At 40.5% G+C, this 23,835-nt stretch overlaps 1 protein-coding gene across 1 annotated transcript; it reads right to left on the bottom strand.

Moving 5' to 3' along the window:
* Nucleotides 1-1,369: 1,369 nt before the first annotated feature.
* Nucleotides 1,370-23,382, bottom strand: SLC25A29 (solute carrier family 25 member 29). Its single transcript, XM_074291293.1, has 4 exons — nucleotides 22,906-23,382; nucleotides 9,694-9,737; nucleotides 4,688-4,771; nucleotides 1,370-3,541 (listed from the first exon to the last, which is right to left on the bottom strand). The coding sequence occupies exons 1-4, from the start codon at nucleotides 22,937-22,939 to the stop codon at nucleotides 2,804-2,806; spliced, it is 900 nt and encodes a 299-aa protein (XP_074147394.1). The 5' UTR covers nucleotides 22,940-23,382; the 3' UTR covers nucleotides 1,370-2,803.
* Nucleotides 23,383-23,835: the final 453 nt, after the last annotated feature.

Raw genomic sequence — 23,835 nt, 5'->3', positions numbered from 1 at the left:
TTACCGGAGTAGTTTGCCATTTCCTTCTCCTGCTCATTTTACATGAAAACTGAGGCAAACTGGGTTAAATTACTTGCCCAGGGCCACACAGCTAAAAGTATGTGTCTGAATTTGAATTTCACAGCAGGAGTGCTACCTAGCTACCATCTCCATTTTATAGATGTATAAACTGAGGGACTTTAGCATTACACAGCAAAGAAAACCTGGGGCTAAACCTGAACTCTGGTCTTTCTGACTCCAAATTCAGCACTTGAAACCTAGTTAATTCCTGTCTGTTTCTGGCATTCTTGCACCCACTCAAGTAGATGCTTCAGCCTAGGAATTTGGAGCAGCGAACACCAAACTAACCACACTGCAGTCAGGTCCTATTCTGCAGCCTGGCTGTGGGAGCTTACATTGATAGCTGAAATTTTCCTCAAGCTTCTGTCATCTGTAAAAGGAGGATAAAGCTTCTACAGTGAGTGCTAAATGAAAAACTTTACTGCAGGATCTTGAGAGTATGTATAATCCAGGTGAGGCTGTCCAATAGACAAAGCCCTCTCCTTTAAATCTTATGAAATAAGATCTAGGAAGGGAACTTTCAACTATTTTATCATCTTAACTTTTCAGATAAGGAATCTGAAGAAAAGAAGTGATAAGACCAGTCTAGAGCCAAACAGTGGAATGTAAGAAACAGTAAATTTCCGAAAGATTTGTAGTCAAGTCTCAACTCTGTCACTAACTAGCTGAGTTTCAAGAAGTCATTTCATTGCCTTTAAACACTAGGCTTTATTTTAATTCCGAAGGTGGTACAAAGGAAGGACTTGTCAAATGCAAAATGCTCTAAGAAAATTGCTCAGATGAGAGAAATGTTCCTCCACTCCCCATCCTTTTCTTGAGAGCTATAGGGATAGAATATCCCATGTTTCATGTAGTCAAATCCAGTTGATATGATTAACTTGCTGAATCATTTCCTGGATATTTTTCTGGGCTTAAGAGCAGGTAGGAATATATTTAGAAATATATCATTTCTCATCTTTCAATGATCCCCTGAATCCAACAAAGCAGCTCTCTGCAGAAGTCAACAAGTATCTAATTGTTGAATGACTACATTGGATACTTCCTCCTTTTTATATTATAAAAAGTAAAGGAAGACTGAGAAATCCAACTGGTCCCAAATAAATAATGAAACAACTCAATCCCTTAAGGAGAGACTCAGGAGGCAGGATGTTGTAATGTCTTGTCAGATATAGTCTCAGCATCATTGTTTTCGTTTAACTATTTTGTTATAAAAGAGAGTTGAAGAGAGAGAGAGTTTGGGGTTGGAAACGTGATGGCATGTATATCGAGAACTCACTGATATATTAAAAAAAAAAAAAAGCATCAATAATTTTTTTTGTTTTGATTTTTAAAAAAAATTTTTATTGAGTCTGTACAATAATTACAGAGTATCTTACAAAGATATAAACTTGTATACATGAACTGTAGGTGACACATTTCACATTCAGGGTGAACCTCAGTGGCAGTTTAAAAATGGCCACAATATTCTTCTCTGCCTTCTAACAAATATTTGGATCCAGAAAGGAAGTGTTACCAGCATAATTTCTGACAATGCAAAAATGCTCTTAATTACATTTTCTTAAAATACAATGTAGAAAAGACCCAAATCCTGAATTCCCTAAACCTGTCCAGGGTCCTCTGCATCAGTCACCATTTCCTTGTTTCCCAGGAAACAATAAGGCGATTGGCTCCATTCACTATTATCTGCAGCTTAGATCCTCAAAAATGAGAACACCATTCTGATGGCAATAAATACAAAGATTCCCAGAGTCCACATATGATACTATACACTCCTCAATATGCCAAAAACACATTTGCCTACGTCACAGAAGGCTATGGCCTGAAATCTAAAATGTGCAGCACAGTGGTGGGAGACGGGGAGAGTATGGTCTGACTCCATTAGTACTCCCTGTCCTGAGTTTAACATGATAAAAATGTTAGTTGACTTCATTATCTATAAAATACCACAATCAGACTTTCTGTTAATGAGGAAGTCACAAAGGTACCATCTTGCTGGGTAGTGATGCGTAGGGCCCCTCTGTACCCCAGCTGCAGTTTTACTCCTGAATAAAATGATCGCTCACTCAGAACTATGGAGATGTTTCTTAACCTGGAGAGCCAAGACTTATCCTCTGGGATAGGAAGACTGGGAGAACAAGAAGCCAACGACTCGCTTTGACTACAGATTGGCTGGGAAAGACCACAGGGATTGCTGATTCCAACATAATAAGGGAAACTGCATCTCAGGGAAGAAGTCATTTGCCCAAAGTCGCATAGCAAAAAAGGTGACATTCAAAGTCAGGCCTGACCCCAAATCCTTTGATCACATGAAAACTTGTCTCTGAATCTACTAAGCCTCAGAAAAATCAAATGGGCCAAACATAAAAAAGTAAAATGTGACCAGGCCCAGGGACATTCAAATATTCAAAAGCATTGTAGATTTGACCCCTTGAAACAAAGGGCTGGGTTGATTAAAATTCAGGAAAATCTGTCAGCTAGCATCAGGAGGAAAAGAATAACCCCCAGAGTGCCCTCAGATCCGAGGGGCCAGAACAAAGATTGGCCACCCTGCCAAGAAGCGTTTCCAAGGAGGGTCTGTGTCACCAGGAGGCGATGCCCAGGCCAAGTCAGATGAAACGGCTTAAAGTTTGTTTGCACAGTATTCTACAAGGGCGGGCATTTAAAATGCCATGGCCAAGTCCAGGTCTGGGAGAAGAGCCCCTGGAAAGTCAACAAGAGACATCCTGGGGCTGGGAGCAAATCCTTACAAGCTAGAAGGTTGAGGGAGGGCTGCCTCACATTCCGTCATCACTTCCTCTGACCTCATGTACATGAGGAAGATGGTGACGGTGGCAAAGGTGGCTGCGTTAACCGGGAAGGCCCGCAGCAGGGTGGACGTGAGCCCCCGGGTGAACACCCGCCAGCCTTCCACCTGATAACTCTTGCGCACACAGTCGAGGATGCCGCTATACTGCTGCACACCCCGCACGCCGTCAGCCTGTATTCGAGACTTAATCACGTCCATAGGGTAGGTGGAGAGCCAGGACACGATCCCGGACATGCCGCCTGCCAGCAGCAACTTGGGTACCACAAAGCTGTCCTCCGGCTCACAGCCCAGGGAGCGCGTAAGGCAGTCATAGGTTAGGAAGTAGAAGCCAAAGCTGGGCGTCTCCCGGATCAGGGTGGACACCATGCCTTTGTTGATGCCACGCAGGCCCTCCTGCCGGTAGATCTTCACCAAGCAGTCCAGGGAGTTTTTGTAGGTCCTGGTCTTCAATTTGTACTCGCCTGTGCCTTGCAGCTGCATCCGCGTCTTGGCCAGCTCCATGGGGCAGCAGATGACGCACTGGATGGCACCTGCTGCCGAGCCAGCCAGGAACTGGTTCGTGGGCGTGTCCTTCCCCAGGGCTCGGATCGTGTTGCCTTGGACCCCAAACACAAGAGCATTGATAAAGGTCAGTCCCATCATGGGGGACCCAATCCCTTTATACAGGCCAAATACCTATGAGCAAAATAGAAAAGCGGGGGAATCAATGACAGGGAGTGGGGGAGTGCTTCCACTAAGTCAGTGTTAATAGAATTCAGGTTGCTCTCTGTAGTCATGAATACAGAAAAGGCAAAAACAATGCCCCTCTAACACTCAAACACAGATCAAATTACATTACTGTTAAAGAAAGGCAAGCCATGTTTCCAAAATTTGGCTAATGGCACTGCATTAGGGCTTCCGGATAAAAGAGCCAGAGATAGAGATATACATTCTAGCTTTACAACTTCCTATGTGACAGAGCAAGCAGCCCGGCCTCTTTGGTACTGTCTATGAAGAAAATGATCCCACCAGAGGAGGTAGACACAGGGTGAAGACTTGTGGGACACATGATTCTTATTCTGAAATATCTATAGGGCTAACTGGATGAGGGATGAGGCTGTGATGGGGCAAGGCAATTCAACTCTGCTTCCATTTCCTCATCTATTAAAATGGGGATAATAATAATCCCTACTTCCGGTGAGGATCAAATGAGACAATAATTATAAAGTGCTTAGCACTTTGCCTGACATATAGTAAGTGCTATATGAATGTTAGTTAGCCATTGTTATTTCAGAAATTTAAAAGCCGAGTATTCTGAGGAGATACTATCTTTCCTATAGCACTAAGCACCCAGGAGGCAGTCAATATAACAATTGTTGTCCGAGTTCTGTCTCTGTTCCTATGCTTCTCCCAAGCACTTTCCTCATTTCTTGCTCAAAATCCATGACTTTCTTTAAGGCTCACTTGAGGTTACTCCGCCCCTTCCACAAAGCTTCAGCTGCTGACTAGTACAAATCTGTCTCTCCAAATTACCTATATCTACTTATCCATGTAAATGTTAAAGTGTTCCACTCTAGATTCAACTCTATTGTTTAGTTTTTTCAGTCACAAGTGACTCTTTAGCAAAGATACTGCATTTCCTTCTCCAGTTCATTTTACAGATGAGGAAACTGGGGCAAACAAGGTTAAGAGAGTCACACAGCTAGTAAATGGGACCATAATCCAGTGATTTTGCTTCTAAGTCAAATAACAATTCTTAGATTACCTAATTTCTGAGGACTATTGTAAAAGTGTCCACAATTAACCACAAAGCACTGAAGAAATATGAATTCTATTACTTACACTTTCTTGCTTGATAATAGACTGAAAGCAGTGGAAAGTCCCTCGGTAGAGAGGTTTCTCTACACTCTGAACCTGGAGGCGAACCTAGAACAAAAATTCACAGTGAAAAAGTTTGACAAGCCCAAGGAAACCCACAATTTATTTATCCTCAGTACTTAATATCTACAGCACTAGGTGGCCATCAGAGAACAGGAAATGGTGATATGCACTAGATGGATTATTTTATTTAAAAAGCCTTGGTGGGGGAATGGAGGGATGCACAAATGGGGCTTGAATGAGAAAGGAGTAAATAAGAATGCACTGGTGGTGAAAGCTTAACCCTCCCTTTATATCTGTGGCTCTCATTGGGGCTTAGAGTGGGAGTGTGTGAGTCCAAAATCAGGTCCTTAATGGTTCATGGAAACCCTCTTGTTCTCTACTGAGCTACTAGATGCTTGAGCCCCAGTTTAAAGGGTTCCTATCATAAGAATGAGCTACTGATATCCATCGGTGATCATTAAATCACCAGAGAGGCCTAAGACAATATCTGCCTCTCAAGTTTATTTACTGTTTTCATTACAAGGACCAAAATGATGCTTTCCCCCCACCCCTAATTTTTAAAAGGAGGGGTGGAGGTTAGGAAGTTAATATAGCACAATTTATCTTTCTTCTATGCTCAGTTTGGTTGAGTCAGGAACTCCTAAAATAGACATTAGACTCTCAACCCAACTAAAATAAACTTATTTTTAAGGAGAGTAGTTTTAGGTCCAGCCCACATTCCATACTGTCCAATCAGCAAGTAGCTCTTTCCTATAAGGAGGGCAGGATCCTTGGGACTTTAGACTTTCAGATATCAACTGGGGATGAGAAGGAGGTTCTTCCACAGACAATACAATTCCTTATAACCCTGGGGCTTATCTTAACTCTTGATATCCATTTATAAAGTTGCAGAGATAGGGATTTCCAACTTAAGCTTTATTGTATGTGTCTTGTGGTAGAGAGTACTCAGCCTTCAACCTAAGCTTCAATTCTTGTGCTTCTTACCCTGTTTCCTCCTTTGTAAAATGAGTTAAGATCCCCCAGATATAAATCCTATCATCCTTACTGGGTTAATTGTTTGTTTTTAATATTCCTTTAATTTTCTCTGACATGGTCTTTTCTTGACATTAAAAACTGAAGAGTAAACATTAGCTCTTGGTTCTGAAATCAGTAAGGGAAGGCCATCTATCCTATTTTCCCTGGAAGGACTAGAAGATACAATAAGTCCTTAGCCAGGGGAAGGATGGGTCCTTTAATCTGAACCTCTGGAGCTAAGAGCCCCCAAAAAAATTAGAACCTCAAAATGGAAATTCTCCTAACGCTACTTTTTAGGGAAGATATTACATGACACTAGTATGTGGGGGGGGGGGGTAGGGGAATGAGGATGAATTTTTTTTTAAATGCTTTTTTTTAACCTCAACACCTCCCTGATTCCCCAAAGTACCTCAGCAGGTTAATACCTCCATGAAAAAAGTATGACTGCACATAGGGATAGGGTCCAGAGGAAATGCCCACCTGAGTCATACCAAACATCAAATAACAAAAGTTATATTCTCTAAAAATGAGTGGTCCAAATGCATCTTAAGAAAGGATCACCCTAAGCTGCATGGCTCAAATTTAAAAAAAAAAAGAGCTGGGTTTTACTTATGTGTTGGTTTTGAAACACAACGGGATTTTCTGTGGGGTGCTTTCTGCCCCTAATTAAACTCTTGTGAACGAGAACATGCTGTTCTGTTCCTTCTTAGAGAGAGGGCATAGAAACACCATGGGGAGGAGGCTCCCAAGCTTTGATCATTCTCAAATCAGAAACTGATGACAGACGGACTGACAGTTCAAACTGGCTTTAAAATTGGGTAGAAAAACCTCAACTCGGTGAAACAAACTAGCCTTTCTCCAGAAAGCAGCCTTGAGTTTCATTCCTCCCATCCCCACACTCCCTCCACTCCAAATGATCCCAGTCTTCCAGTTCCTAATGAATCCTACTTATGCTCATCCCAGTTCTGGGCAGGAGGGAAAAACAGGAAAAACAAATTTCAAGCATCAGAGGAAATACATTTTGAGCACTCTGAATAAATGGGTGCACTAAAGGTAGGTCTAGTTGTACTGGTAGTGGTGACAGTGCTGCTAATTCCCCAGGAATTATTAACTTTTTTTAAGGGGAGAAGCCACGGAAAACTGAGCTGGTCGGTGGGTTTCTAGCCAGGCTGGGATCCTCTCCCTACCCACAACCCTCCACCCACAATCACTAGTCAGGGTTTGGGGGTGCCGGTAAGAAGGACTCCAGGGGGTTCTAGGTCCGTTCTCGGGATGAATCAAACATTCTGGGAGAAATTTAGACTGAGAGAAACAGAAGGTTCACCTGGTCTGTACTTACTAGGTAACTCTCCAGTGATGAGGCTTATCTCTCATCTACAACAAAGTAACACTTTTGCTGTTATAATGAAGACAGCCCTGGGCTCAGAAAGTAAAGGCAGTTAAAAAGCAACAGAACAAATTTTCAACATCATATCAAACACACAGGAGGGAATTGGGGGGGAGGGGGAAAGTGAGTGGGAAGCAGGGGTGGGGTAGACCCCAGATTCAATCTTTTATCTTAGAATGGGTAGATCCATGGCCCCCCCCCAGGGAGTTAGGCCCTGGATACCCTGGGAGCACAAAGAGGGGACCCAAGCCAAACTCTCCACATACCCAAAGAGTGTACATTAAGTATTTGTTTACAAATTAGCCACCAGGTGGCTCAAGGTAGAAACACAAAAATTTAATTAAGCCTACCTAGGCCCAGGATTATCTGGGAGAACACAACTTGTGGATCCTGGAAACTGGCTTCAAATTCAGACTCTAATATTAAGGATCAAAACATTTAATGTTTTAATTCCCTGATATGTTAAATTAAGAGGCCGAACAAAATCACCTCTTAATTCTCTTCCAGCTCTAAATTGCTACGATCTGTGCTCTCATAAGCCAAAGGTGAAGATAATGCTCTATTTAATGACTAGAGATCCAAGACTTACCCTACAAATAAAAAGGAGGTATATTTTGACCTAGGTTCAGGCTCAGAGCTTGGCCAAGTCAATTCACCTCTGTAAGTCTCAGTTTCCTCATCTGTAAAATGGGAGTGGCAACACTTACACTACCTACTTCATAAGGGTCTTTGGGGAGCAAATCACTTAGTAAGCCTTAAAAACTTATTTGAAATGAATTAGTATGTTGGTGGAAAGAAACTATCCAGAAAAAAAAAGTGGGGCAACTTCATTAACATCCCAATTGAGGAACCCAATTTTATCAGGCTTTAGAAGCTAGTTACACATCTTCCCTCAGAATATTCCTATAAATGTGCTTTATAATAAAAAACAGGTAAATTCCCACGACTTAAAGGAAAATTCATATTGAATGACTCTTTAAAACAGGAGTTGAAGAAATACTTCCCTTTCATCCAGAAATTCCTAATACCCCACTATGAGTACCAAGTTGCCTGATTTAGTCTGAAAGGAGGCAATGGGAGACCAGGGGCAAATAAATACGACTCCTTTCTTTGTAAGGGTCCCATGTAATCAAAGTAATAGTTATAATTTTCTTTAAAAAACAAAATCCCCAAGACTAGAAAATGCATTGCAGCAACAAAATATCCCATTCAGCAATCAAAAAATACTACAGAACCTGCAAGTTCAAAACCTAGTTCTAACACTAAGCCTCAGTTTCCTGTTCTGTAAAATGAGAATAGTATTTGTAATATTTGTACTATTTATCAGGTAAGAAAGGATGTTGTGGATTGAGAAGAAATCATTCTGTAACTCTTTAAGCAAAAATAAAGTAAAAATTCCCTTTTCTCCTCTCCCACAGGAGACTGAGGGACATTTCCTGCTTTTTAGCAGCAATCTGGCAGTCAAAGCTAATGCTAATTCAGGATTAGAAATAAACTATTTAAACTTCATTCCAGGCTATGCAGGTATGCTTTTATAAAGAGAATCTGAATTTATGTAACAGGATGACTACGGAGCTGCCTCTTGGCTAGGTTAAAGTATTCCCCTGCGGTCTTTTGGGAAACATATCACTTTCATACATTTAATACTAGATCTGACTTGCAAAAAAGTTTCAGAAATAATGATTATCTAACACCAGGTAGGCCTTGGATCAAAATTAGGAAATACAACATCTTTTTAAGCCAAAAAAAAAAACAAAAAACATGCTTTAGTTTCTTATTAGTTTGAGCAGAAATGAAGCCAGGAATTCTTAGTTTTAGCTTTTAGCTTTTAACTACTTGACACATTTTCTTCCTTTTCCTAAGGTATTTGGCTTCCCCCAAGTGGGTAGTGCTGGGTAGGGGCGGGAGAGATTGACATAGTCAGGCAATAAATGAGATATGGAATTACACTTTAAGGTTTTATTATTTTCCCCAAGTTTTTCTTGGATCCCAGACTGGTCAGATATGGGGGGCTCACAATTAGAGGGTAACCCATTTAAGCATTTAGACTTCTCTTCTTCCCAAGAACAAAAATAAAACTTGGCTGAAACTGCATTTACAGGTTTTTATCTGTCTGAAAAGTGCATCAAAGAAAGTCTTGTGGCCTTGGAGAGGTTCCTGGGAAACATCAAAGCTCTTTTAAAAAGGCCTTAAACAGCAACTGATCAAGTCAATCAGTTCATTCCAAAAGCACAGGTCAGAAATCTTTCCAACAATATGCACTCAAGTTTTTCAAAATGTCTAGGATCTCAGAATTATTTCAAATGAAAATTTATAAATGACTTGCTCCCAGTTTTTAGATTTAACATCTGGATAAAATGGTTTCTCCAGGTATACACTTGATACCTCTCAGAAGATAACCAGAAAGCACTTTCATGCACTTCAAGTAAAAATGGAAAAAAAAAAAAAAGAGCTAGAAAAATTCCCCTGAAATGTTTTCCCCATCTTTCCCAGTTCCTTTTTTCAGTGGGGCTTTTTCTTCTATGCAAATTTATTTTATAATTAAACCTATGGGAAAAAACCTCACCTTGACGGTGTCAAAGGGATGTCCCACCAGCACACCTGCAGCACCTATGAGGATTACAAAAAATTCAGAACAGTCATGTGGGTAGACATGTAATGACTCTCCACACCCCCACATTTCTAATTCCCAGCTCAAAAACAGCCAACTTGCCTGGTGAATAGTGTGCTGGGTCTGGAGTCACAAAGTTCAAATCCAGAATCAGACATTTAACTGTTTAACCCTGAATAACTCATTTAATTTGTCTGCCTCAGTTTCTTCAACTATAAAATGGGGATAATAAAATGCACCCACCTTACAAATCTGAAGATCACTAGAAAAATTTATAAAACCCTTGGCAGTGTCTAGCATTAAATGCTCATTCCCTTTTCCCTCAAAAGGCCTGCTCCTCATGATCCCTCCAGGCTTTTCCTCACTTCCCTTAAGCTTCAAATGACATTTGGTTTTATATACCCATATATACTATATGTTTGTCAACTTCACCCCTAGACTATAAAGGACAAGAACTTACATGGGGCATCCCCTCCAACATTTCATTCCTTTTTTTCCCCCATTTAGTTAATATTTTATTTTTTTCAGTTACATGCAAAACAATTTTTAAACGTTTTTAAAAAACCTTTCTTGTGAGTTTTATCCACATCCAAAGAGAGAACAATGGAGACTGAATGTAGATCACAGCATAATATTTTCACCTTTTGTTATTGTTTATTTACTGGTGTTTTTTTCCCCCTTGTGGTTTTTTCCCCCCTTTTGATCCGATTTTCCCTTTCTTTTCTTTTCTTTTCTTTTCTTTTTTTTTTTTTTTTTTTTTTGCTGAGGCAATTGGGATTAAGTGACTTGGCCAGGGTCACACAGCTAGGAAGTGTTAAGTATCTAGACTACTCAGGTCCTCCTGACTTCAGGGCTGGTGCTCTATCCACTGCCACCTAGCTGCCCCTGATTTTTCTTACATGGTGAATATGGAAATATATTTACAAAAAACATATTGGATTGCTTGTTGCTGGGGGAGAGTGGGAAAAATTTGGATCAAAGTTTTGCAAAATGAATGTGAAAACATTCTTTGCATGTATTTTGAAAAATAAAATACTATTTTAAAAATTCCCAAAACATTTTGAGTTCCAGATTCTTTCCTTTCCTCTATCACCTCCCCCACATTGAGAAGGCACATGTGAAGTTATGCAAAACATTTCTATAAAAGTCATGTTGCAAAAGAAAACACAGATATCCTCCTCCCCTCAAAAAAAAAAAAAAAACTCAAGAAAAAAAAGTTTAAAAAAAAAACATGTTTCAATCTGTATTCAGACATAATCAGTTCTTTCTCTGGGTATGGATAGCATTTTTCATCTAAAATCCTTCAGAGTTGTTTTAGATCATTGTATTGCTGAGAATAACAAAGTTATTATTCACAGCTGATCATCCCTCAACACTGCTAATACTGTGTACACAGTACATTCACTTTGCACAACATTTTATTTCATTGCTAAACAGTCAATACATATTTGCTGATTGTAAGGATATCTTTAGGAAAGGTCTCTGGAGTCAGGAGATTATAAAGTTAATTTGTAAGGTAAAAAAGTAAAATAAAAGTAGTCCAGTTTGAATGGCCATAGAGTAGCTATGATGTGACTCTTGCCTATTTCTAAAAATCATATTCATCCTCAGAAGACAAAGATTTGTTAGTACAGGGGGTGTTCAAAGCATGTGATCAAGGGCTACACCTGAATTTCTCAAAGGGGAGCTTCTGAAATGCTGTAAGCAATCTGCCCAAATTCCAAGGGGACCTATGGCTTTGAGGGGGATGACCCTCATTATATTTGGAAGAAAAACCCATATCTTAAATTCTATAGTGTCAAAGAGATAAGGAACCCATAAAAATACTGTAATATTCAAATTCTTGTCTATTGAAAAACAAAGTATCAATTATTATAACAAATATTATAAAAGGGTCTGTTCAGAGCATCGAAGTTTCTTGCAACCCCACCCACCATGGCTGCTGACTTAAGTATATAATTTCATACATAAATTCATTTTTATAATTCCTTATACTGCAAGGGGGAGGGGATGCTTTATAAATTATGTTGATCACATTTAAGCTTAAAACAGAAGTCAGACAGTCACAAAGTATCCAGATACAGTTGATCAACAACAATTAAGCTTAAGGTCAACTGTTGTAGTTGTTGGTGAGTAAGACAAATCCAGGCTTATTTATTCTATCTAGTAGATGGTGATTCTTCTACCCATGATTTGTCAATAAATCAATATATATTTGTTAAGAGACTACTGTGTACCTACTATATATCCATTTCTCTCTCCCTCTTTCTCCACTTTCCTCCCCCTTCCTTCTATCTCTCTACGTGTGTGTGTGTGTGTGTGTATAGTTATATATTCATACAGACACAGAGTTTCCGGCAATGCCTTCTCTAGCTCACCCCTTTGAAGGAGATTCTAGACATACTTCAAGTTCCAATTTATATTCCACCACCCTTACCTCACGATCTTAATAGCTGTACAACTCTAGCACCCAATGGTCAGGGAGTCAACAAAATATTTTCCAAATACTGTGCTAACTATAGGGAATACAAAGAAAGCCAAAAACATTGCGAGAGAGACTCATCATCTGATGAGGGACACAATAACTGTACATTCAATTTTAGTTGGGACCTGAAGGTCAAAGTAAAGCTTGTGGGACAGTCTGGGAAAAGATGGATCAGGAAAGAACAATAGGAAAGCCTGAATCACTGGATTTTAGAGTACTTGGAATGGGACAGAGTAGGGTGTAAGAAGTCAAGAAGGGGAGGAAAGGAATAGGCTATGAAGGGCTATAAAAGCCTAACAAAGTTTTATATTTCACTCTGGAGATGATAAGAGAGCCATTTATTGAATAGGAGATGTGCAGAGCTGAATGGATACTGATTAGAATGGGAAGACACCAGATGCAGGTAGAGCAATTAGGATTTGATTGTAATAGTCCAGGTATTATAACATCTACCATTTATATGTACATTATATGTATTAAGATTTGCAAAGCACTTTATACAAATATTTTCATTTAAGGTGATTAGTCCAGGGTCATGCAAGCATCTGAGGCTAGATTTGAACTCAGGTTTAGTACAAAATGAACATCTGTACCAGTGTAAAGACAGGATCAATGAAAAACAAGGGGTGTAGATATACTAGCATATAACATATATATTATTAGTATAAACACTAGAGGTATGTTTTATTGTTTTTCATTCAGTCATGTCCAACTCTTCATGACTTCATGGACCATAAGATATCAATATGTTCATGGGGTTTTCTTGACAAAGACACTGGAATGGTTTGCAATTTCCTTCTCCAGTAGATTAAGGCAAACAGGATTAAGTGAATTGCCCAGATCTTCCTGACCTTAACCCCAGCTCTCTATCTACTGAGTCACCTATCTACTATACTACGGTATTACAAAGCTAGAAATGACTGAATTTGTCAACTGATTTGACTGGCTATGGGGTGAGAATGAGGAGTTGAAAAAAAAAAATCCAGTGAAGAAATTCCTTAAAAAACACAATTGACCAAATGCAAATAATAATAATAATAAAATGATCCAGAGGTTGTGAGGCTGGATAATTGGGAGAGGAGCCTTCAAAAGTAACAGTGAGGTCAGGAAAGAAGGTAGGCTATTATGTGTGGGGCAGGGTGACAATAAGTTAGGATATTAGTACATTTAGTTTTCTACCTATAAAGCTCCAGACATGAAAGTTTTCACATGAAAGATGCTTGTTATAGAATAAAGAAACAATGACAGTCAGAACTGGAAGAGACCTTGGCATTCCACCAAGTCCAAGCAAGCTCCAGTCTACCTGGGGGGCCAGATCTTGCTGTGAGCTGGTTTGTTATTATATGCAGGCCCTACAAAACCAATGATGGGTGGGGGTTCTAGAGGGTGGCCAGAAGTTTGCTCTAGTCCAAAACTCTTTTCACTGGATAATTGTGGAGAAGTAACCTCACTTGTGATTCGAGTGGCCAGCAGGACTTAGCAAGGTTAATTTTCACCTCAGAAACTTTACTAGCTACCAAGTCATTTCACCTGTTTGCCTCAGTTTCTTCATCTGTAAAAATGTTCATCAGAACAGAACCTACCTTGCAATTATTTCAATAAAATGAGTGATTTGTAAAAGCACTTGGCACATAGTGACTGGCAAATAGTAGATATTATAAAAATGTCTGCTATTACTATTATTGACTAGCCACTATGATGTGAACTATCTTCCCCTGGCAATTATCAGACTATCTGTAGGTATGGAGTGATTATGAGGATGGAACATCTTTATCTCTCAAACCTATGTCCATCTTTAAATAATCTTGCAGATATTGATTAGCCTATCTTTAGACAGGTGCATTCAATTTTGCTCCTTGATTTCCCCCACTTCCTGGGAAGAATCCCTGGCATTTCTACTCCATGATCCCCACCTGCCTCTTGAGTTTGGGCCTTTGAGCCTGGGGAAACCACCAAGACTATATTTCCCCAATAAAGGATCTATTTATGAGGAAGATCTTTGTTAAATTCTCTCTTCAAGACTAAACTTACTATGAGATTATACTTTCCCTCCTTAAAGTGCCTTTTCTTTGCTAGTCTGTCAAATTCCTCTGTGGATCTGAATTGCAAGTCAATGGCTTACTCCTACTTCAAGGAGTATTTCCTTTCTCCAGGTTAATTGTGAATTCCCTCAGGGAGCTTGCCTTTCTTTACCTTCCTAATTATATGCTCTTCCAACTGTATTTGCCACTCCTGGTGCCCATTTTATCAATTTTATCTGTTTGTAAACTCTACTCCTAAATAAATCTTCCTTTTGACAAAGAGAATAGCCATTATTGTGAGTCTGTCATTTGTTTATTTGGAACTATGTATTGCTATGTCCATCTCAAGTGATCTTTCTTTGTACCTGTTTCCTCATCTGTAAAAGATGGAGCTAGAGCCCAGATATTCTAAGGTCACTTCCAGCTCCAAATCCTATGATTACATAAACTTATATCCTATTATTCTTACCACATCTTAGTACCTCAGAACTGCCTCTCATTTTTGCTGTTGTTCAACCATCTTCTTTACACTATTCTCTTGGCAAAGATATTGGAGAGGTTTGACATTTCTTTCTCTGTGCCATTAACTATCAATCAACCTACTATTTAAGCACCTACTCTGTGCCAGAAATAAAGTGCTGAGGATAAAAAAAAAAAAAGAAGACAGCCTCCTCTCAAAAAAACTTAACATCTAAATAGGGGAGACAATATGAAAAAATATATATACAAGGCTAGAATAAATGAGAAATAATTAACAGAGGGAAAGTATGGCGGGCGGGAGGGGAGGGTTGAAGTAAGACTGGAATGTGAAAAATTCTCCATGTACTTTGTTTTGATTAACTTTATTTCTGTGTTCTTGGTGAGGGAGTTATTGGGAAGTGACAAGAATATAAAAAACACTCCCAAAATTTCAGTAATAAATCAAGAAGGAATGTCACTGCTTCCTGCTGTCCCATGGATCTTCTCATGGGTGACAGTAGAAATAATAGCATCTAGATGCTCCTTCAAGGTTTACAAAGCACTTGACACTTGACAGTTTCCTTCCAGCTTCACAATCTTGCCAATCGGGTGCTATTTTCATCATTCCCATTTCACAGATGGGAAATTTGAGGCTGGGTTACAGGAGCTCACTAACTTGCCCTAGGCTCACACAGGAATAAGTCTCTAAGGAAACCCTTTAACTTAGTGGAGACTGCAAATGCAGCTCCACACTGCCACCTAGATGCCTGATATCTTAACTGCTACTCAGAACTACTTAAGTACTGAGTTTAAGTACTAGCACAGAATTACTTAAGTACTACTCAATTCTCAATCTGGCATTGTCTCCTTATTATGCAATTTGAAGTCAATATCCTCTGTCTACTAAGTAGAGAATGAATGAATTTCTGGTGGGCTTGCAATGGTTAGAGCCACTGATCAGCAGATGCTGATGACTACTAGCTGGTATTTTATCATGGAGGATTTTTTTGGGGTGCATCATTTGGACTAGATTGTGGTATGGTCTCTTCCCCCTTCAAAATTCTGTGATTCTCTGATTTTATGTGCATCATCAGTGGGAGTGCCAAAAGCAACAAAACCACAGACTTTTAAATGCATGGAAGTAACTCCTTGAGGGAAAAGACTGAATCCCATCTCCAAATCTCTCCACTACTATACATACACAGAACAGAACATTGGGCACTGATAACTCACATTTATATAAAGCTGTAAAGGGTGCAAGTTATTTTATATATATATATATATTATCTTAATTAATTTTCACAGTTGTGTAATTATAATATCCATCTTATAGATCAGGGGTTCTCAAACAACGGCCTGCTGGCCAGATGTGCCCGCTGAGGGTGTTTATGCGCCCGCTGGGTTATGGCAAATGGGTTGAGGGGGAGATACAGAGTATGAGGTTTTGTTTTTACTATAGTCTGGCCCTCCAACAGTCTGAGGGACAGTGAACTGGCCCCCTATTTAAAAAGTTTGAGGACCACTGTGATGAAGACACTGAAGTTTAGAGAGGTTTAAATGCATTACCCATAAGCTCATATATACTTCACCTACTGTCCTTAGAACCTGGGCTTCTAATTGCCTAATTTTCACTACTTCCAATGAACCCAGATGCCTCCACTCCTTTTTCTCCAGCCATTTTCATTCATTCCATTGAACTTAAGACCTTTTCCCACTTCCTCCATCTCTAGTTCTGGGAACTGCAATTAAATCAATATTACCTTTCTCAGAAAAGATGTGACAGTCACTCTAAGAGAGTTCCGTGAACAACATTCCCTGTATAACTCTCTCCTACATAATCATTTTCTTTATTAGAATATAAACTCATTAGGGGTGAGACATTTTCTCACCCGACACAAGTCTTAAATGCTTTTTCATTCATTCTTGTCACACAGCAAGTACTGAAGTTGGATTCCAACTCACATTTCCTTCCTGATTCTAATATCATCCTTCTATCCATGAATGCCTTCACTAACAACAATAATAATCATTGAACGGTAGGTAATTTGAGCACTGAAAGGACCTCTGAGATCACCTATTCCAACCCTATAATTTCGTAGAGAAGGAAATTAAGACAGAGAGCAAATGACTGGCCCTGGTTTGAACCCAGGTTCCTCATTCCACATCCAACTCTATTACCACCATTACCATTATCCTAATAAATATTCTACAACTCTTAGTACAACTCTAGTTATTTACAGACTTATTAGAAGAATCCCATGAAATAATTCATGAGAAGGAGCTTTGAACACTGTAAAGCAACTAGTATCTAACCCAGTGTGGGACACAGGGTATGTGTTATGTCCTTGCCATAGAGAGACAGAATAGTTGATGAAAGAGAAAAAAACCAATGTAAGAACCAACATATGTAAGGCTGATAGTCAATGGTTTTCACTGAATAGCAAAGTTGTCTCATCTCAAAATAACAATTATAAAATCTGGGATCTGGGTTTAGATCTGGCTCTGTGACCTTAACGAAGACACTTTAATTCTGCAAACCTCAGTTTCATCAACTATTCAATAGGAATAATAACAAGAATTATGATTTATAAAGTGTTTTAAACACATTCTCTCATTTGCCTCTCTCACAAGAACCCTGTGAAGTGGGTACACAGAATAAGTTTTACTATTTCTTTTTAAGAGATGAGGAAATGTGAATAGACAAATGACTTCCTTATGCACATACTTCTTATGTTAGAAGTAGGGTTTTAATCTGGATCTCTCCTATTTCCAAGTCCAAAACTCTACTGTTCTGTAGTACTACTTTAACCTTTTTCAGTGGGAGGGATGGGGAGTAGGAAGGTAATGGGATAAGTGATTTGCCCAGAATTATACAACTAGTAAATGTCTGTGGACAGTTGGAATTTCAGGTCCTCCTGACCCAGGGCCAGTACTCTCCACTATCCTAATTGCTCCTAATTTAACCTTAAAAAGATGATGCTGAGATAGGTAGCTAATAATTTAATATTAGCAAAAACTTAAATTATTCCTGTTTTGTAATAGAAGAAACTAAGGTTCGGAATGGAAGCATCAAGTTTCTAAGTCTAAAGCTCAAATTTTTTTGTTTATTTTTTAAAAGTTGCATTGATGTTTGTTGTCATATTATTCACATTTACAGATCACTCTCTCTCTTGTAACAAAACAATGTCAAGCTAACAAGAGTGACTTTGTCTGAAAGCATCATTCCTAAAAATAACAGAAAGCAATTTTATCTTTTTACTCCTCCCATAACCATTTGAAAAAAAAAAAATTCCTTGTAACAAATAGTCTAGCAAAAAAAAAAATTATATATATATATATATATATATATATATATATATATAAGTATTCAAAGCAGATTTTTCTGTATGTATGTCTATGTGTGATTCTACACCCTAAATCTATTACCTTTCTGTCAGAAAGTAAAAAATATTAGTCCTCTGGATCTATTTGATCATTCAATAGTACCACAACTTTATATTGTTGTAGGCACTATATAAATGGTTCTCTTGGTTTTGTCCATTTCATTCTTTATATCAATTTAAAGTCTTCCAACTCGTTTACTATTATATATTGATGTTTTGGTATAAGTTTTGATACTTCTCACTTAACTATACCAATTCATATAAATGCAATAATTCTCTTTGAAACCCTCTATTTCCCAAATGATTGTACCTATTCACAGGTCCATTAACATTAATGTGTATTTTCTTTATTCCCCCACCACCACATATATCATTTTGGTTCTGCTGGATTATTCTAAGAACTAGAAATACTTGTTCTACCTATCCCACACATTTTTTTAAATTCCAAAAACAGTAGTTGCATATTTTTTATTTGTTGTTGTGTGTGCGGGTGTGTGTTTTGAGGGGAAAACTGATGTCAATCATTGGGACAACCTAAAATCCTTGACTTAGAGCTGGTAGCCATTTAATATTAAGCCTTAATTTAACAAATAAGAAAACTGAGGTCCAGTAAAAGTCAAATGACTTAACCCAAACTCCCACAGATTACTTAAAAAAATAAAGGCAAGCTCCTCAATAATTTGGCCATCCCAAGAGACTTGGTATAGCAAATGCCATCCGCACCCAGAGAAAAAACTGTGGAGACTGAATGTGGATCAAAGCATAGTATTTTTACCCTTTTTTGTTTTGTTTTTTTCTTTCTCATGTTTTTTTCCCTTCGGGTTTGATTTTTCTTGAACAACAAGACAACTACAGAAATATGTTTAAAAGAACTGCACATATTTAACCTATATCTAATTACTTGCTGTGTTGGAAGAGGGGAAGATAAAGGAGAAACATTTGAAACACAAAGTCTTACAAAAATGAATATTGAAAACAATCATTAAATGTATTTGGAAAAAATAAAATATTATTGAAATTTTAAGAACAAAGAGAGAGTGTCTAGTGTCCTAAACTCCCAGAAACTGCTAAAGACTTGATCATCTGATATATGGCATTCTGGGGATCCAGAAGCAGAGTGTTTCTGGTAAAGAACAAGATTCTGTCTGACTCATCTCTTCTCTATATTTCTTCCTTGCAGCCTGACTCAGCCCATGAACTTCATTGGTTGGCTAGGACCCTTAGGGCTTACAGTTTGTCTTGGACCAACTCCCTGTTCCTCCCTTTAAACCATCTGTGCCAGCAGACACATCACTGCCCCAGATAGTGTGTTTATGTAGAAGGAAAAACTTTCTACTTTTTGTTGTTCAATTGTGTCTGAGTCTTTGTGACCCCATTTGGGATTTTCTTGGCAAAGATACTAGAGTGATTTGCCATTTCCTTCTCCAGTTCATTTTACAGATGAAGAATTGAGGCAAATGTGGTTAAGTGATTTGCCCAGAATTACACAACTAAGGCTTTTTTGAGGCTAGATTTGAACTCAGGAAGATAAAGTCTTCCAGATTCCAGACCCTGCACTCTTATCCACTGTAGTTTATTACTAAACTTTTTTGAAAACATCAAACTGGAATCTGAAAGAAATAGCAGTTGGGACAACATGTCAAAGTTAGGAATAAACCTTAGAATTACAGGCCACAAGTTATAATAGCTGGAAGGAATTTTATTTTAGAAAACCTTTAACAAGTTAAAATTCAGATCTAGTTTGTATATAGAAAGAACCTGAGGCAGGAGACTTGGACAAGAAGTGATCTATCTGGGTTCCAGTTCAGAAAGGATTCTTACTAGCTTTAGACAAATTCCACTGAGTAATATTGCCTCTTTTAACAAAATGAGCATAACATCTATAGTAACTACACAATGTTGCTTGTCAGAAAAGAAATTTTAAATATTAAAATACCAAATGTCAGCCATTATTATTTGACAGATGGGATATCTAAGATCCAAAGATGACATATCATTTGTCCACAGGAACCCAGAGTCAATGGCCCAACAAGAAGCCAAGTTTCCTAACTTCTAGACCAAGGCTCTTCCTTGTAATATCATGTGACCTTACTTATCAATGAACAAGCAGATGTGCCTGTATTAGCAGTCTCCAAATGGCAGTTTTTGTTATAATTTAAAAATTTTAAATGTTAAAAATATATATTATACACACACACACACACACACACACACACACACACACACACACACACTCTCCTAAATATACTCCTCCTATAGAGGTTATAGCATTTTGAATTTCCAGAGCATACTAGTTCTGATTTTACCAGCAGATCAGGTAATGTGGGAGATTAAAAATCTACACCCTAACAATTGAACATTTGAGAAAACTAAGGATCAAAAATGGAAGTGATTGTCTAAGAATCTTAAAGTTAGTTGTACATCAAGAACTGGTCTTGTGTCCAAGTCTTCGTCAATAATTCACTACACCACACTCTTTTCTTCCTTCAATAATTTAAAAGTTAACTATTAGTTCCTTCCAAGATATAATTGTTTAAACTAAAGGTAGAAGAATACATAGAAGAAACAGTATTAGGCTCAGAGTGAAGGAGACATATTTCAGTTTTAACCTCTTGGCTACTTTCCCACTGACCTCATTTCCACTTGTAGCTGTCTTCTCTAGCTCAAGAGGACCACTCTTGGTTAGCTACCATCGCCACCATAAGTTGTCTTCTCTTGGCCAGTGAAATTGACACTTGCCTTGGGCTGTGAGTCTGTTAGCTCAGTGTCCTAGACTCCCGGAAACTGCCAAAGTCTTGATTAACTCTGATATTTGGCATTCTGGGGATCCAGAAGCAGAGTGTTTCTGGTAAAGGACAAGCCATGTGGCTAAGCTGGTGAAACACTCGCTGCCATTGTAGGAGAAGGGCCAAAAACCAGGCTGAACAACAGACCAAATGCCAGCAAGTGGAAAGAGACAACTCCCTACTTTCTCCTTGAAGGCAAATTCACTGGTAAATCAATGCTTGGTCTGTGGCTCACCAAGGAGGCGCCTGAGAAAATAAAAAACCAATTCTGAAAGACATAATAAGATCACTGTCCAAAGCCTGGAGCAAATACCAGCCTGAACTGAGAGGTATCACGTGGCTCTCCTGCAAAGACTAAATCCTGGCTTCCTCTGCCAATCCTTGCATGTTCTAGCTACAATTATAATTTGCTTTCTTTAAATAAGGCATAATGCTAACTTAGAAATGTCAGGGCTGAAAAGAGGCTGATGGGGAAAGGACTTGTGTGTTTAAGTTCTTTCATATCTTAGGCAAAAAAAGAGTTATCTCTAAGATGCTTTTCGATTCTAAATCCTCTGCCACAGCCATTTTATTTGACTTCCCTTTTCCTTGCCACTTTCCTCCCTCTTACTCTTGCTGAAAATGCCTGAAGTCATTTCATATAAGTTCCGAAGGTCAGGGAGGGGAAAGGGGCTGACTTTGGGGGGGATGGAGGAAACCAGTTATGTCTGTAGAAAGTTCTGGAGCGTTAGTCTGGGAGTCTAACTCAGTTGAGCTGAGAAACCTGAAGACAGGAAGTTATTTATTCATGTGATCTACAGTCAGAAACCCAGCCTTTTTCCTCCTCCTTTCCCCTTCCCCCACCCCTCCAAGTTCTAAAACCCTTCAGAATCGAGGACTCTTCAAGTCTTGATTTCACTGGGTCGTTGGATTAACACACTGCCGGCTGAAAGCTCAGAGGGATGTCACAGAGAGGCTGCTATGAGTACAGTACCATATTGCTTCAGAACACTTAGGGGAAAAGAGTTACTGACAGTATAGGAACTAAGTTCGAATTCATTTTTCAAAAAGTCATTTGTCGGGCCTCAAGGAATTTTCTAAGACTAGCTATAAAATTATGAGAGAAGAGGGAATAGTAACAGTTAAAGAAAGGAGTTTTCACCAAGGCATCCAGAAGTATTTGGCGGGCACCTAAAGGTGCCTGGGGCTTTTAATTGTAATGAAAATTAAAATTCAACCTATAATGTCTTCCCACGTTAAAAAGCCTTACAATTTTCTAGTCCAGTGTCCCCTCATTTCACTGGAAGAAAAAATGAGACAGGAATTAAATGAAGTGTCTTGTGTCTCTGGGGTCTGGAGAAAAAGGAGCCTGAGGTTGACTTTGAACGCCCCATTCTAAGTCAAAACAAGAACTGGGAAAATTCACAGAAAGGAATTAAGAGTTTTAAGGAGATTGAGGGCGGGCGGGGCAGGGAGGAGAGGGTTGTTTATTCAACTCATGGGAACTAAGCCTGGGGCCACGGGAGATCCTCCCAAGGGTGCTACCCAAAGGCTTCCAGACGAGGAAAAAAAAGGATGAAGAGTCCAAGCAAAGAGATCCAGCAGCCTGGGTGGTTTCCTCCCTCGCCTGCTCGCCCACCGCCACCCCACCGGGTGCATCCCGGGCCGGGACTAAGACCCCGGCACAGATGGAGGATGAGGTAGAAGTGGGGCAGGGTCCAGCTCCCAGGTACGGCTTGCTAGCCCCCAAGCCGAGGATGCTCCGAATGCAGGGGGAGGGGGCGAGACGCTGCAGCAGCGCAGCCGCCTCCCTTCGCCGCCCATTGTTTGCCGAGAGCTCCCCGCTCCCGCCAAGGCCCAATTCCCGCCCCGGGAGCCGGGGCTGGGGGAAGCCCAAGCGCGCTTTCCAGCTTCACCTCGACCCCAGCAAGACCGGAAGAGTGGGATACATGTGGAAGCGGGGGGGCCTTGTCACGTACCAAGGAATACACACACCCATCCTCCGCCCCAGGCTGTACGCCGTCGCGTATGCCGGCCCCACTTCCCCTACTTACCCCCAACGCATCCTGCCAAGAAGTCGAGCGCCATCGCCGGCCTCTCTCCCGGTGCCAGGTGCAACGCGGTCTCTCCTCCTGCGCCCCCCGGGCCACCTCCTACCCACGGTTCTCTGATCCGCCCGCCCCCCCCCCCGCCCGGTTCCGGGTGCTGGGCTTGTCAAAGGCCGAGGGGGATAGGAGATGCGCCACCTAAGCCCCGGGCCGCCCTCCCCAGCTCCAAATGGAGCCTCCGCTCGCGCTCGCTCCTTTGCTGCTGCTCGGCGCTCCCTCGTTGCTCTGCTCCGGCGGCAGAGGCAGCTACAGCAGCGAGCGCCCTGCGCCTTCCCCAGGGCTCCGGCCCTGCCCCGCGCGCCCTACCCAGCCCCGGTGCGCCCAGCTCCGCTCGCGCAGGAGACTGATTCTCAAGAGGGAGAGAGCGAGCCCGGGAGCCGAGCTTTCTCCAGTCCTGCTCTCCAGGCCCCGCGGGGAGGGGACATCCCAGCCAATCAGCCGGCAAGGTGCGGACAACACCCCAGGCCGGGCCTGGAGCTCCGAGGCCCGATTGGTTGCAAGGACTCACGGCCGGAGAAGGCGAGAGGGGGACGTGGCGGCGCGGATGGAGGCGGGGGACGGGGGGCGGCAAGCTCCGGAGCTCGCAGACAAAGGAACGGCTTTGTGCTGGCGGGCTGCTGCCTGGCCTGTGAGGGGTACGCCGAGCCTGAGCAGAGCGCCCCGGAGCCCACCTCTCCGGTGTGGGGGGGAGGAGGGAGGAGGGAGAAAGTGAGGATGGGGGAGACTGTCACTTCAGGGTCCAGAAATGGAAAGTGCTTGGAGAGCCATTGTCTGCTTAGAGAACAGATTTTTCCGGGACTTTAAGGTTTGCTTTTAAAGTGCAGAAAACACTAACCCTGGGCGGTAGGCAGAATAAGTGTTCTTATGCCTATTGTA

Source organism: Sminthopsis crassicaudata, chromosome 2 (genome assembly GCF_048593235.1).
Source record: "Sminthopsis crassicaudata isolate SCR6 chromosome 2, ASM4859323v1, whole genome shotgun sequence".
In the NCBI taxonomy this organism is placed as follows: domain Eukaryota; kingdom Metazoa; phylum Chordata; class Mammalia; order Dasyuromorphia; family Dasyuridae; genus Sminthopsis; species Sminthopsis crassicaudata.
The sequence above is the reverse complement of the archived record's forward strand: the minus strand, read 5'-3'. Positions and strand labels throughout refer to the sequence as shown.